The 12,921-nt window shown below is 55.1% G+C and overlaps 2 protein-coding genes across 7 annotated transcripts in view; one reads left to right on the top strand and one right to left on the bottom strand.

The window, feature by feature from the left end:
• Window positions 1-8,604, top strand: part of AKNA (AT-hook transcription factor) — a 50,675-nt gene extending 42,071 nt beyond the window's left edge. For 5 of the 6 annotated variants that reach the window (XM_036329785.1, XM_036329783.1, XM_036329788.1 and 2 more), the window contains 7 exons: window positions 99-275; window positions 898-1,013; window positions 1,526-1,663; window positions 3,590-3,685; window positions 5,507-5,632; window positions 5,892-6,081; window positions 7,491-8,604. In XM_036329785.1, the coding sequence (XP_036185678.1) occupies window positions 99-275; window positions 898-1,013; window positions 1,526-1,663; window positions 3,590-3,685; window positions 5,507-5,632; window positions 5,892-6,081; window positions 7,491-7,764 (1,117 nt within the window). In that variant the 3' untranslated portion in view covers window positions 7,765-8,604. The remainder of the gene's footprint in view (window positions 1-98; window positions 276-897; window positions 1,014-1,525; window positions 1,664-3,589; window positions 3,686-5,506; window positions 5,633-5,891; window positions 6,082-7,490) is intronic. The other variant, XM_036329787.1, reaches the window with a different exon arrangement.
• Window positions 8,605-9,282: 678 nt separating this feature from the next.
• LOC118667095 (alpha-1-acid glycoprotein-like) lies at window positions 9,283-11,987 on the bottom strand. Its single transcript, XM_036329791.1, has 6 exons — window positions 11,864-11,987; window positions 11,316-11,458; window positions 11,035-11,105; window positions 9,923-10,030; window positions 9,654-9,757; window positions 9,283-9,388 (listed from the first exon to the last, which is right to left on the bottom strand). Exons 1-6 carry the CDS (start codon window positions 11,972-11,974, stop codon window positions 9,302-9,304), a joined length of 624 nt encoding a protein of 207 aa, XP_036185684.1. The 5' UTR covers window positions 11,975-11,987; the 3' UTR covers window positions 9,283-9,301.
• Between the last annotated feature and the right edge of the window lie 934 nt (window positions 11,988-12,921).

The following is a 12,921-nucleotide window of genomic DNA, read 5'->3' as shown; positions in this document are numbered from 1 at the left end:
TCCCAGGAAAGACAAGGCTGCTCCATCGGGCAGCACTCGGGTGGCTGAGCTCCCCTCGTCTGCATCTGTCCTTCGTTGCTGTCTCCGCCCCACCCCAGCCAGGCCATCCGCGAGCTGCAAGAGGAGGTGTTCCGGCTCCGGCTCCGGCTGGAGGACAGCCTGCACCAGCTGCCCCAGGGCAGCCCCACACAGCCAGCATCCACCTTCAACCACTCTGTCCGGGCTCGGGACCGGCCAGCCGACTCCCCAGCCGCCTGGGGCATCCACTATGGCAGGTGGGTGACCCCCAAACTCCCACCCCAGTGCCTAGGTGGCAGCCGCCAAAGGTAGACATGGCTGACCTCTGGCTCTCCCCAGAGATGTGGACATGTGCACAGCCACACCCCTCTCTCACTCATCTACTCATTCATTCACTCAATCATTCACTCACTCTTACTTTTTTTACTATGTAATATTGATGCATAAAAATATAGTAAATATATGTGTTAATAATAAAGTGACACAATAAGTATCCCTGAACTTACCACCTAACTAGTGAATATTTTCAGGACTCTCACCCACTGCCTCAGCAGACATTCATGACGATAACATGAAATCAGCTAACTTTGAATGCTTCTCTGGGAGGCCCTAGGGCTGAGGATTTTATGGGCCTTGTCTCACTAATCCTTCTAACAACCCTCTGAAGTAATTGCTCTGATTATTCCCATTTGACAGATGAGGAAACTGAGGGTCAGAGAGGCCCAGCGCCACTTTCTGTGATTCTAACTGCAGGGTCTTTAGTTTGGACCGTGCTCTCCTCCTCCCATTACGAATATTTCTCTGGGTTGGCCTTCTCACCGCATAAAACCTCATCGGGTGACATCAGCTCTTTCTCTCTCTCTCTCTCTCTTTTGCTAGTAAATCCACAGAGAGATTGTGCAGTGAGCCTGGAGGTGCAGAGTCATCTGTCCCCGCAGGAAGGCGGCGAGCCAGGTCCTCCTCGGTGCCGCGGGAGGTGCCCCGACTGTCCTTGAGTAAGTGACTGCCTGCCAGGGCTGATTTCTCGAGGCCAGTCTGGGCCTGTTGTTCAGGGACCGTAGCAACAGGCTTAGACAAAACTTGGAGAAGGCTTTTGTGTATCTGTTTTAGATAATCTCACTTCACCTTCCCTGCAAGACGGGTCCTATTATGCACGGCCTGCAGATAAGGACACCCTTGCCCAGAAGTGCAGAGGACTTGCCTGAAGTCACACAGCTCTGGAATCAGTGGCCGGGGTCAGCCCCAGGTCACTCCTTCCTGGCCGTGTGACCTTGACCGGGTTGTTTACCTGTTCCGTGCAATTAAAGGGACAGCTAACGGTGCAGGAATGATAGCATCTGCCTCCTGGGGTTGCTGTGGGGGTGCAGGACACTGGGCAGTGTCTAGACCAGTGCTGAGCACCAAGGCAGGGGTCCCAATGTGTCAGCTGTCATTACTGAGGGTGGATCTGGATGAGCTGCATGAGCCCCACGGCCTGTGCCCTCTGATGCCCCTCTTTCCACCCTAGGTTCCGAGTCTGAGCCAACCTCCCCCCGGCTGTCCTCTCCGAAGGGCAGGACCACCACGGACAGCCCCCAGGCAGCTCGGGACAAAACGAGAGGAATGCGCAGCACCGGACGGGTCACCTTCCGGGGTCAATATACAGGTGGGCAGAAGGGAAGGCGGAGGGGTATGGCCCCCAGGATGGTCTGCTCTGCCATTTAGCCGTTCAAATATTACATTTCTACGAGTCCTGTGATACAGAAAACTTCAGGGAGCATCGCCTCTGTGAATCTCAGTGCATTTGTCCATTCGTTCATTCAGCAAATAGTTTCTGCTGCCTCCCCTTTGCCTGGGCCCATGCTTGGTCCTGGGGAAGCCCTTTCCGCCGGGCCATGGTAAAGAGGTTTTTATGAGGCGCCTGCTTTTTGCAGGACCTGAATCGTTTACTCCAGGAGGACCTTCAGGTCTGACTCCCCAGGGGCCTCTCCTCTTACGCACTAGGCACCCGGCACCTAGTAAAGCTTGAGGTGACACACAGTAGGATTTCAAAGTGCTTAACATGAAAACAAATATGGATAGGGCACCTGCCTTCATGAATCCGACTGCCCAGTGGAGAAGACACTAACAAGCAAGCATTTACAGCAAGTGTGTCGATTGTATGGCTAGTGAGTGAGTGGTAGGCATGGCTCTCACCCTCGCCTCACTGGGAGGGAGAGGGGTGAACCTCAGATCCGCCTGTTGGGTGCTGGGGACAAGGCAGGAAACAAGGGACATGTGCCCTGCCCCAGTGGAGTGGACAGAGGCCAAGGAGGCAGAAGTGAGAGCAACAGTGAGTCCAGGGGACCCCAGTGTGACACCCCGCATGGCAGAGGCGAGGAGGAGGAGGAGGAGTAATCAGGCAACATTCAGAAGATCTTATTTGAGACTCCGAGATGAGCAGGGCAGGGGATGGGGCAGGATCTGAGAGTCTGACCAACGTTCCGATAACAGCGAGCCCTTTGTATCTGCCAGGTGCTGGGCAGCCTGCCTCCTGGACACGGCCCCATTCAGTCCTCCCAGCAAGCCACTCACAAGCTGTTACTACTCTAGGGTGGGTCTGGGATTAGCTACAGCTGCTCCCGAGCTGCATGACCCCCATGCACAAGCCATTCGCATCCCAGCCAGCTACTCGGGTCTGGGGAGAGTGACAATGCTCTTTGTCACTGCTTGTCACATCTGCCTGGCTTGCTCTCGGACCCTAACTGAGCCTGGGTTACTTGATTACTTCTGTATGTTGAGAACTAGGCAGGTGGTACCTAAGTAGGATCTGAAATGAAATGAGCCTGAGAGCGCTCACCATAATCAGAAAGACCAATGTGTCTTTATGTACATGTTATGTATGTACGTACACATATATTTATTTTTATAAATATATATACATACACTATATATATACATATTTTATATATATATGTGTGTGTGTGTATATATATATACACACATATATATATACACATACATACACACACACACACACACACACACACACACACACTAGAGGCCAGGTGCATGAAATTCATGCATGGGGCGGGGGGCGGGGGGGGAAGCCCTCAGCCCGGCCTGCGCCCTCTCACAGTCTGGGAGAACCTCAGGGGATATCCAACTGACAACTTAGGACCGCTCCCCACAGGAGCAGGCCTAAGCCATCAGTTGGACATCCTTAGCACTGCCACAGAAGCGGGAGAGGCTCCTGCCACAGCTGCTGCACTCACCAGCTGTAATCCTGGCTTCTGAATGAGCTGTGCTCCCCCTGTGGGAGCACACTGACCACCAGCGGGCAGCTCCTGCATTGAGTGTCTGCCCCCTGGTGGTCAGTGCATGTCATAGCGAGCAGTGGAGTGGCCTTAGCATATCATTAGCATATTATGCTTTGGTTGAATGGGTGACTGGACACTTAGCATATTAGGCTTTTATTATATAGGATACGTATTTATGCACATATATTGTGTGTCCCCACAAAATAGAGAGACAGAGAGGTCATTAAACTAACCCCCCTCAATCCTACAGCTATGTAGAGAGCTGACACCGCCTGTTCTGTGTTTGCCCCCAGGCCAGGAGTACCATATTCTGCCCCCCAAGATTGTCCCAAGAGGCAATAGCACAGTCTCCTGTCCCCATTGCCAGCCTGTGAGGACCCAGGATGCAGGTAAGGGATGGAAGCAGTCAGGGCAGGGAGGGGAGGGTAATGTCCGGCCAGATGTGGGCCTGCCCTGAGCTTGGAGGCAGGTCAAAGGTACATAACAGGGAACTGGATTTTTCGGGGATTCTCAGGCCTCCCAGGGTGTCCTGCCCTCACACCTGTTGCTCCAGGTGCTGTGACCTAAAGCCACCCTCCTTGACCTTGACATGGAGAAACCATGGACATGATTTAAGCAGCTCCTGAAGAATCCTACTAGGAGGGTGTGGCCAGCAGGGGTACTGGCAGCAGCGATTACATCTTATCTCCCCTCCCTGCTCCCTCCACTCCCATTCTTTCCCCCAAACTCAACAGGGAAGACTCGTGGGGAGAGCAGTAGCCTGAGAATATGGACATTGGGTTCTAGTCCCAGCTCTCCCCACTGACTTGCTGTGTGACGTTAGGAAAGTTCCTAACTTCTCTGGGCTTCAAGTTCCACTTCCATAATGAAAGGGTTGGAGATGGGCTCTGGGGTCTTTCAATCAATGATGATGATAATGATAATGATGATGATAATAATAATGATTATGATAATGATGGAGCTGACATTTATTAATCCCCTACTGTATACAGGGCATCATGCTAAGGGTTTGACAAACATAAATCCTTGCAATTCTATGAAGTAGGTTTTGCCCGCTTAGTTATTGTGGCCATTTTATGAGTGGGGAAGCTCAGAGAGGTCAAGGAATTTGCTTAGGGGCATATAGCTTACAATGGTAGAGCCGGGATTTGAACCCAGGTCCTTGTGACTCCAGAGCCCTAGCACTTTACTATGTCCCCTTCCTTTGTTGGAGTTCCAATAGTCCTCTCCATTCGCTCGTTCATTCATTCCTTTATTCATTCACTAACCACCTTCCAGTGCTGTGTGCTGAGCCCTGTCCCCAAGGACCTCTAGACCAGCGGTTCTCAACCTGTGGGCCGCGACCCCTTTGGCGGTCGAACGACCCTTTCACAGGAGTCACCTAAGACCATCCTGCATATCAGATATTTACATTGTGATTCATAACAGTAGCAACATAACAGTTATGAAGTAGCAACGAAGATTATTTTATGGTTGGGTCACAACATGAGGAACTGTACTTAAAGGGCCAGAAGGTTGGGAACCACTGCTCTAGACAATGACACAGTGGAGTGGTCAGAGCTGGGGTGGGGTTCACAGGGCGGCTGAGGAGCACGGAACTCAGCCCTGTGTGTGGGAGGGTTTCCCAGAGGGAGCGATGGCTGAGCTGAGGCCTGAAGAGCAAGTGGACTGGCCCTGGAACTGACCCAGAGGGGGCATCGAGGATCTGCCTGGGAGAGAACAAGGCAGCCCACTCTCCTGCTAACTGGGCAAGCTGAGGCCTCTGCTGACCCTCTGGTGCCCAGGAGCAGTGTGGGCCCCGCCCCCCACCTGGAGGAGGGGCCGGTCTCTGTGGAGGAAGGACCACAGGCTCTGGCTGCAGTCAGGAGAGCTGGGCTTGGGGTCAGACAGAGGACCGCCGCCTCCCGCCTTGAGAACCTGGCGAATTCTTCAGCCTCTCAGAGCCTCAGCGTTCCATCGGTAAAGGGTGGAGTGACGGCAGCAGCTAGCCCAGTGGCTGGTTGGATTTGAGAAAATAATGCATAAAGGCCCTGAGCGGACGGCCCGGCTCATTCAATGTGGCCTCTCACTGTCATGGTTGCCGTCAGTATTGTGTCCTCTGCACGGTTCCTGAGGGAAGCTCAGTGCTTTGGGGGGGGGCCTGCTTAGGAGGCTCCAGGCCTGATGCCTCAGACAATCCCCCAACCCCACATCTCTTTCTGGTCTTCCAGGTGGTGCTGTCGCCAAGGACCCACTGGGACCATCTCCCACTGATGCCCCGCGATGTCCCCTGTGTGGTCAAGCTGGGTCCCCTGGGTCCCCCGCAGAGGGTGACGGCCCAGACGCAGCCACCTCTGGTAGGGACAGGGCTCAGGCTCTTCCCTCAGCTCTGCCAGTGGGGGCTTGGGGCCCATGTCGGGTGCGCAGGGCGGCTGCTCCCCCCACCCCTTCCCGTCTGGAGCACACTGGGCAGAAGGTTTGCCTCCCAAATCTGGGTACTCCTAGCACAGCCAGCCCAGTGTCCAGCTCTCACAGGCTAGGCCCTAGGCGGACCCTCTGTTCTCTGCTAGATCTTCCAGGTGGTCATACTGTCTCTCTGGTGTCCTTACCTGGCAGGGGCAGGAAAGTCCACAAGGAGGAACGCACCTTCCTCTTCCAGCCCCAAGCAGAGGAGCAAGCGTGTGGGGTCCCCGCCCGCACCACCCCCGGGACTGTGGTATCTGGCTGCTGCGCCTTCGGGACCAGCCCCTCCTGCGTTTGCCTACGTCTCCTCGCTTCCTGTGATGCCTTACCCGTCAGCCACTGTGTAAGAACCCCGTTCCCCTCTCCTGGCCTCTCTGTCTAATTGCTTCATTACTAGCATGGGGCCATGTCAGGCAGCCGAGCGCCTGGGCACGTGTACCCCTTTGTCTTCTCCCGCGTGTATGATGTGCCCGGCTGGTGGGAGCAGAGGTGCAGGGCACCATTGAGCCCCAGTCCCCCATGAGGCTCCGGCTACAGTGTGGCTGTCACTCTCAGCTGAGTCCGGGCAAGTCCTTCAGGAACCTTCTTCTCGGGCAGCTCTGAGAGGCCGTGCTGCGTGCTCAGGCCTCGGCACAGGTGGAGACCCCTGCCTGTGCTCCCACTCGCTGGGCAGGAACGGTTACACCTGGACTTTGGTGGCCCCGGAGAAACTCCGAGTGTCTGCTGTAACCTTGGGGTCTCTATTTCTGCGGCCGTTCCATGTCCAACCAGGCTCAGACCTGTGGGCAGAACTAACCAGTGTGCTGTCCCCAGACATGGATGGACAAGGGGGGAGGAGAAAGGCCCCGGGCTCAGGGCCCGACAGCTCTGGCCAGCATAGCCACGTCATCGTTTTGGGCAGGTCCCTGTTCCTCTGTGACATGGGCTGTGGTGAGGATGAAATGAACTAATCAATGTACGGACACTCCATCCTGCATAGAGGGTGCCCAGGAACCATAGTGCTTCTAATGCCGCTGCAACTTGGGCTGATGGGGCCCTAAATGTTCTCCAGCTGCAAGACTGAGCATGCTCAGAGGCTGAGGCCTGTGCGCCCTTTAGAAAGCTGCATGCGCCTCTGCTGCCCCCTGGTTTCTTTGTTCTGGGGTGGGGCCACAACATTAGTAACAAAGAAACAGAATTTCCGAAGGAGGAGGCCCAGAAATCAGGATTTTAAAAAGAATCCCAAGTGATTCTAATGTGCAGCCAAGGTTGAGAACCACTGAACTGGACGAAGTGGCACCTCACGTGGTTGTGATTTGCATGTATCTGATGGCTAATGATGCCGGGCATCTTTTCAGGTGCTTGTTGACCATTTGTGCATCTTCTTTGGAGAGACGTCCATTCAGATCCCAGCAAAGCCCTTTGTACACTGCACAACAATGCAAGTTAGAAAGTGGAGGATCGGCAGTAAGACCAGAGTTTACAGGGTGCCAGCCAACAACTCAGGCCAAGGCCTCCTGAACTCATTGCTGTTTCATTTAAGTGAAATGCTTCTTTAGCCCCCGCCCCCCGCACCCCCCCATCTCACACACTTTACTCCACAGCACAGGGGCTGCCTCTGTTGTTCCCATTTTAGAGGTGAAGAAACTGAGACCCAGAGCATAGGGGCCAGCGGCCTAGCTGGGCTCAGAACTGGGCTGGTTACAAACCTGGGGCTCCTTGGCTGCACCCAGCCTTCTCTGCGGTTAACGGCCACTTCCCTCTCCTCCTCAGGTTCTATGCGCCTCCAGGAGGACCTACCTCAGCCCCCACCACCCCCTCAGCCCGACCAGCTGCCGAGTGGCCCCCCGCAGCCTCCTCTCGGGCAGCTGGAGGGCACAGACGCTCCATCCAGCTGGACCTGGAGGACCTGGAGGAGCTCAACAAGGCCCTGAGCCGAGCTGTCCAGGCAGCCGAGAGCGTCCGCGCCACCACCAAGCACATGAGCCACTCCCTGTCGGCCGACCTGCGCCAGGCCCACAGCCTGCGGGGCTCCTGCCTCTTCTGATGGCACTGGGGGTGCAGAGACACATGGCGGACAGGTGGGCGTGCAGCGGCTGCCGTCGCCCCTGAAGGCCATGCGGACCCCTCACGAGGAGTTCTCCCCCCAGCACAGGCCCTGCTGCTCCGTCTCAGCAAACGGGAGAGCTCTGCTCAAGAAGAGAAGCCGCTTCCCAGGCTCCAGCCCCTGAAGGAGGTGCCGGGACCAAGGCCACCTTCTGCCCAGATGCAGTCCCTGGCAGTGTCCTGCACGTGTCCACCTCTCGCTAATAATATGCATTTTATAAACGGGGACACTTCTTACACGGAGGCGATTTCCTGGGCTTCCGCCTCCTCAGGAGGCCAGATAAGAAGGGGTGGGGCAGGGGCTCTGGCACAAGCCTGGCCACCGGCCTGGGACCTGCCGCTTGGCCGTCGGCATCTCTGGAAAAATGTGACTGGAGGTGGGACCCTCTGGGACCATTGGAATATCTTGGGGTGCGGGCCCCCAGGATGACCTGCGCCCAGCTCCTCTGTGATAGGAGCAGCCTTTCCCATGGGCCTCTGGGATGGAGACACCGCAGGAACCATCCTCCATGGCCCCTCTCTGCACCTCATCTCGAGACCCCCGCTCTGTCCTGGGGATCCCTGTGGAATTGGGCCAGTGGCCAGCTACCTGCCCGGCCGTGTCCTATCCCCCCACCCTGTAGCAGCGCGTACCTCAGCTTTTCTGGAATGTGTGTGCATCAGTGATATTTGTATATTTGGGGCATTGGAAAAGTCTATTTTCGTTATGAGACAAATGAAGAAGAATGAATATCGATCATAAAAAAAAGAAAAGCCAGAAAACCGCAAAAACATTCCCAAAGTTTCTGGTGTTTGTGGTGTATGTAAATTGACCTGTGGTTTCTAAAGTCAGTTTGGTGGGGTGGAAGGTTGACCCAGCCATTCTCCCGTTCCCCACCCGTGGGCCTGTTGGGGGCCCATTCCCACTCTTCCTGCCTCCCTCTGGTGGCTTCTGTGTTTCCAACATTCCCCCTGTCTCTGCTCTGGCCCCTGCACTCACCTCGCCAGGCCCCACCTAGCTCATCTCCCAGATGGCCAGGGTGATGTTTGCCCTAAGGTCCTACATTCCTGGCACCGTGCCCTGTGCCTGAGTCCTCTCCACCCCTTATCAACCTGAACTCCCGCTTTGGTCCTCTCAGACCCTTGGCTTGCAGCAGGAACAGCAGGTGTTAACCAAGCTCCTAATCTTTCTAGACTGGCTCAGATGCCCCTTGCAGGAAGCCTTCCCAGACTCCCCCTCCTGCAGAAGGAACCTTCTCGTGCTGGGCTCCCACATCACGTGCCATCGTCCTTCCTGGCATGTGTGTTGGGGGTAACAGGAGGGGCTTCTGCAGCCAAGGGCACAGGCTTCAACATGAATGAATGAGTGAATGAGTGAGTGAGCAAATGACAGCCTGCCTATTCCAAATGCGAAAATTTATTGGTCCAACTGAGGGAAAGAACTGAGGCACAAAGGGTGGGTAGGGGTCTCAGGATAGGCCCCCAAACTCCCTCAGGTCCTAATCCAATGCTGTGCCTGTCTCGGACCTCTCCTTTTCCTTCTTCCTTTCCTCATCGTGCTGCTTCTCCAGTGGCAGGCACACATTCTGCAGGACAGCAGGAGAAGAAAGCACAGTGATGGGGGTGGGCAGGGGCTCCTGGGGGGAAGGTGGAGTGCGCTCTGGACTGGGGCTCCAGTCCCTACGGGCTTCTGGGAAGCTCAGCTGTCCCCGCATGAGATGGGCACAGAAAAGCAGGCTCTCCTGCCTGGCTGTGCAGCCCTAGCAGGGAGATGGCCCTCTCGGGGCCTCTGGGGCTGCCCAAAGCAGGAGTGCCCTCAGGTGGGCACCGCCTAGTCCTCCTTGCCCTCACCTTTTTCTCATCAGAGTATATGACTTCCGACTTGTCCATGCCCATGCATGTGAGGTAGACATAGAACTGTTCCATTTGCTCAGGGGTCACCTCTGGCTTGTCAGCTGCAGGAGGAACAAGGGGACAGGTGAGAATGTCAGTGTGTTTGGGGGGGTGGGGTGGGGAGAGTGGGGAGGGCAGGGTAGAGGCAGGGAGGACTGGAGGTCTAGGGGCCCAGTCCTAGGAGCAGGTGGTTGGGGGAAGGCTGGTGGGAGTTTGGGGGTGCCAACCAAAGAAGGACAGCCCCATGTTCTGCTTGTCTTCTGGGAAAGAGGCGAGCATGAAGGTCTTGGGGTCCTTGGGGAGCAGCAGGTGGCGAAAATGTTCTCTGCCATTCTCTGGAAGAGAAAGCCTCTGGGTGAGACCATGGAGACGGCACAGTGGGTCCCTCCTCACAGGTGAGGAAACCTGGATGTGCCCAGGCCCACACAGCCAATCGGTGAGGGTCAAGGGTTCACCTGGGCCATGTGTCCCTCACTCCTGCTGTGCACCAGGCCCTGTGCCGAATGGATGTGGAATCAGAGGAGCCTCTGTGAACTGTGGCTGTCAGGGCCTTTCTCCCCATTTTCTACATGAGGACAATGAGGTTCAGAGAGGAGCCTCCGGCTTTGGTTCAATTGAATTGGCATTTGTGTGTTCCTGTTATGGGCCTTCTCTGCAGTGATGGTGGGACATGGGTGAAGTCACTTCCTGCCCAATAAACAGGCTGCCACCCTTAGGTCCCAGAGGACAAAGAGTGGTTGAGCCCTAGCCGGTTTGGCTAAGAGGATAGAGCATCGTCCCACGGACTGAAGGGTCCAGGGTTCAGTTCTGGCCAAGGGCATGTACCTTGGTTGCAGGCGCGATCCCTGCCCTGGTGTGGGAGGCAACCAATCAATATGTCTGTCACATATTGATGTTTCCTTTCACTCTCTCTAAAAATCAATGGGAAAATATCCTCAGGTGACGATTTACAAAAAACAAAAAGACTGGAGGGGAGGCAGGAGTGGAACCAACCTCGGGTTGAGTCCAGGTCGAATTGCAGGATGAGTGAGAGAGACAAGTGGGCACCTGTCTCTCCATGTCCTGAGCTGAGCACTGCAATGTCCCCGTGGCTGGTTTGTGAGTATTAAAGTGGGTTAATTCACAGAAAGCACTTCAAACAGCACCTGGCACATAGTAAGAGCTCAGAGAGGTTGGCAGCTGTGACTTATTGCTTCAGTGTGCAGGCAGCAGGCCCATGGAGATGTAAAAAGTGGGCATCTCCCAGGCTCTCTGTGCCCAAAGCCCCCATGTCCCCTCCTTTGGCCTGGCCCACCCACTATCTCCCGTTCCACACAGCAACCCTTCCCTGAGGGCTCACCGGATTTGGACAGGGTCCCATTTTCCCGTTGGACCTTCAGGCTGCTGGAGTTATAGAGGCACTGGTCCCCCCTAAAGCCAGACAGAAGAGGGGAGAAAACAGTAAGATAGTCAAGGAAAAGTGGACTGTCACAATCTTGGACAGGGAGAGTCAGGTGACAATTAGAGTCAGTCCCGCCCCCATTCCCTGGATGAGAAGGCTGAGGCAGCTGGGAGGAGGAGCCAGAAGCTGGGCTGCAGCTGGGCCTGAGCTGGCACTTGAGGGCCATGTGCGGGTCTTACACGGTTGTGTACTCTCTGAGCAGTATTGTGTCCTCTGTGTGGTTGGGGGTGAAGTAAAAGAAGACTGCATGGATCTCGCTAGCTTCCTTCTTGTACTCGGGGAAGCGGTAAGCCGAGCCGATATAAAACCACTTGCCAGAGATCTGAGGAGAAGCCAGGAGCAGGTGATGGAGACTGAGAGCCTAGTCCTTGATAGTCAGCTGGGAGGAGACTGGGGCAGATCTTTCCACTTTGCAAATCAGGAGACAAAGGCCGGGGAGGGGTTGGGCTGCAGGAGCTCACTCTAGAAATCAGCCATCACCCCTCCAATGTTCCCCCCATGTCACCCACCCCTACCCCTCACCCCTGCCCCAGTGGCCTTTCGCACAGTCAGCTTTCCCTGCTGAGGGACATTGCAAGGCGGCTCTGAGCTTGGAGGCAGAGGACCGCCGCTGGAGGCTGGCCTGGTTCTCACCCCAGCGCCCAGGAGAGGATGACCGCAAGCCAGCAGGGAAAGGGAGTCCAGAGAGGGAGACAGCTCCCACGGCGCTCAGGGCCCAGGCACCCACCTGGTCCAGTGAGGCATTGGTGATGGGCACTGAGAAATTGGGACACGCCGGGCTCTGGGCATCCAGCAGGGGAAGAAGGCTCAAGACTGCAAGGGCCCAAAGCAATGCCATGGCAAGAGGAGGATGAGGCTAGATTCTGAGGTACTGGTGGCTGAGGAGTGCGGTGACCTTTATAATGAGCTGTGGGCAGGGCCCTGGGGACCCGCTGTAACACAATCAGTGAGTGTTTGGGAAATGTTATGTGCAGAACATCCCTCTTTTCTCAAAAGTCAGCTCAGGTAAAGTCTTCAAGCTCGGGTCTAATTTGGGTCCCTGACCTCGAGATCAGGGCACAAAGGTCTGGCTGTTCAGAGCCAAGGTGGAAAGGGCTGGAGTGATATTAGTGAAGCTGGTAGATTTCAATAGAGTGGCAGGTGCTCAGGGTTTCATCCAACTCCTGCCCCTCTGAGTGCCAGGACGTGAGAGGCACCCAGTCATAAATCAAATGCTGAGGGCAACTTTTGAGGTTCCCAGACTAGCCTGTCGTGTCGGGGTGATGGGTGGGGGAGGGCTTTAGGAGGTGGGGGAAGGCAAACATGGATTCAGTTCCAGTTGAGTGTGGTAACAACTGTGAAAGACCAAAAGTCCAGAGAGGCCCCAACCCAGGCCTGCAGTCAGGGATATTTTGCAAAAAACACATAAACAAAAAACAACACGGGGCATTAAGTTGAATGTCTGTTTTCAGTAAGTGTATTATGTGAACCATCTCCAACATCTGAAACAGGAAATCACTTCTGTGTTGTCTTCATCCTCTGCTATTCAAGTGGGAAGCTTGCTCTCTTTCACCAGCTGCCCCAATCCTGGAGCAGTGCCCAGCACACAGTGGGTGCTCAGGAAATCCTGTGCAATTACTAACTCTACCACCCTTCTGCATTTCCACATGACGGGATCAAATCTTTATCCATACAAATAATATTTTCACAAAGTAGTATTATGGTATGCTTACAACTTTGGATGCTCATCCAGTTTATTTTCTGTTTTTTTAAATGATATTTTTATTGATTTCAGAGAGGAAGGGA

The sequence above is a fragment of the Myotis myotis genome, unplaced genomic scaffold (genome assembly GCF_014108235.1).
Source record: "Myotis myotis isolate mMyoMyo1 unplaced genomic scaffold, mMyoMyo1.p scaffold_m19_p_12, whole genome shotgun sequence".
NCBI lineage: Eukaryota > Metazoa > Chordata > Mammalia > Chiroptera > Vespertilionidae > Myotis > Myotis myotis.
The sequence above is the reverse complement of the archived record's forward strand: the minus strand, read 5'-3'. Positions and strand labels throughout refer to the sequence as shown.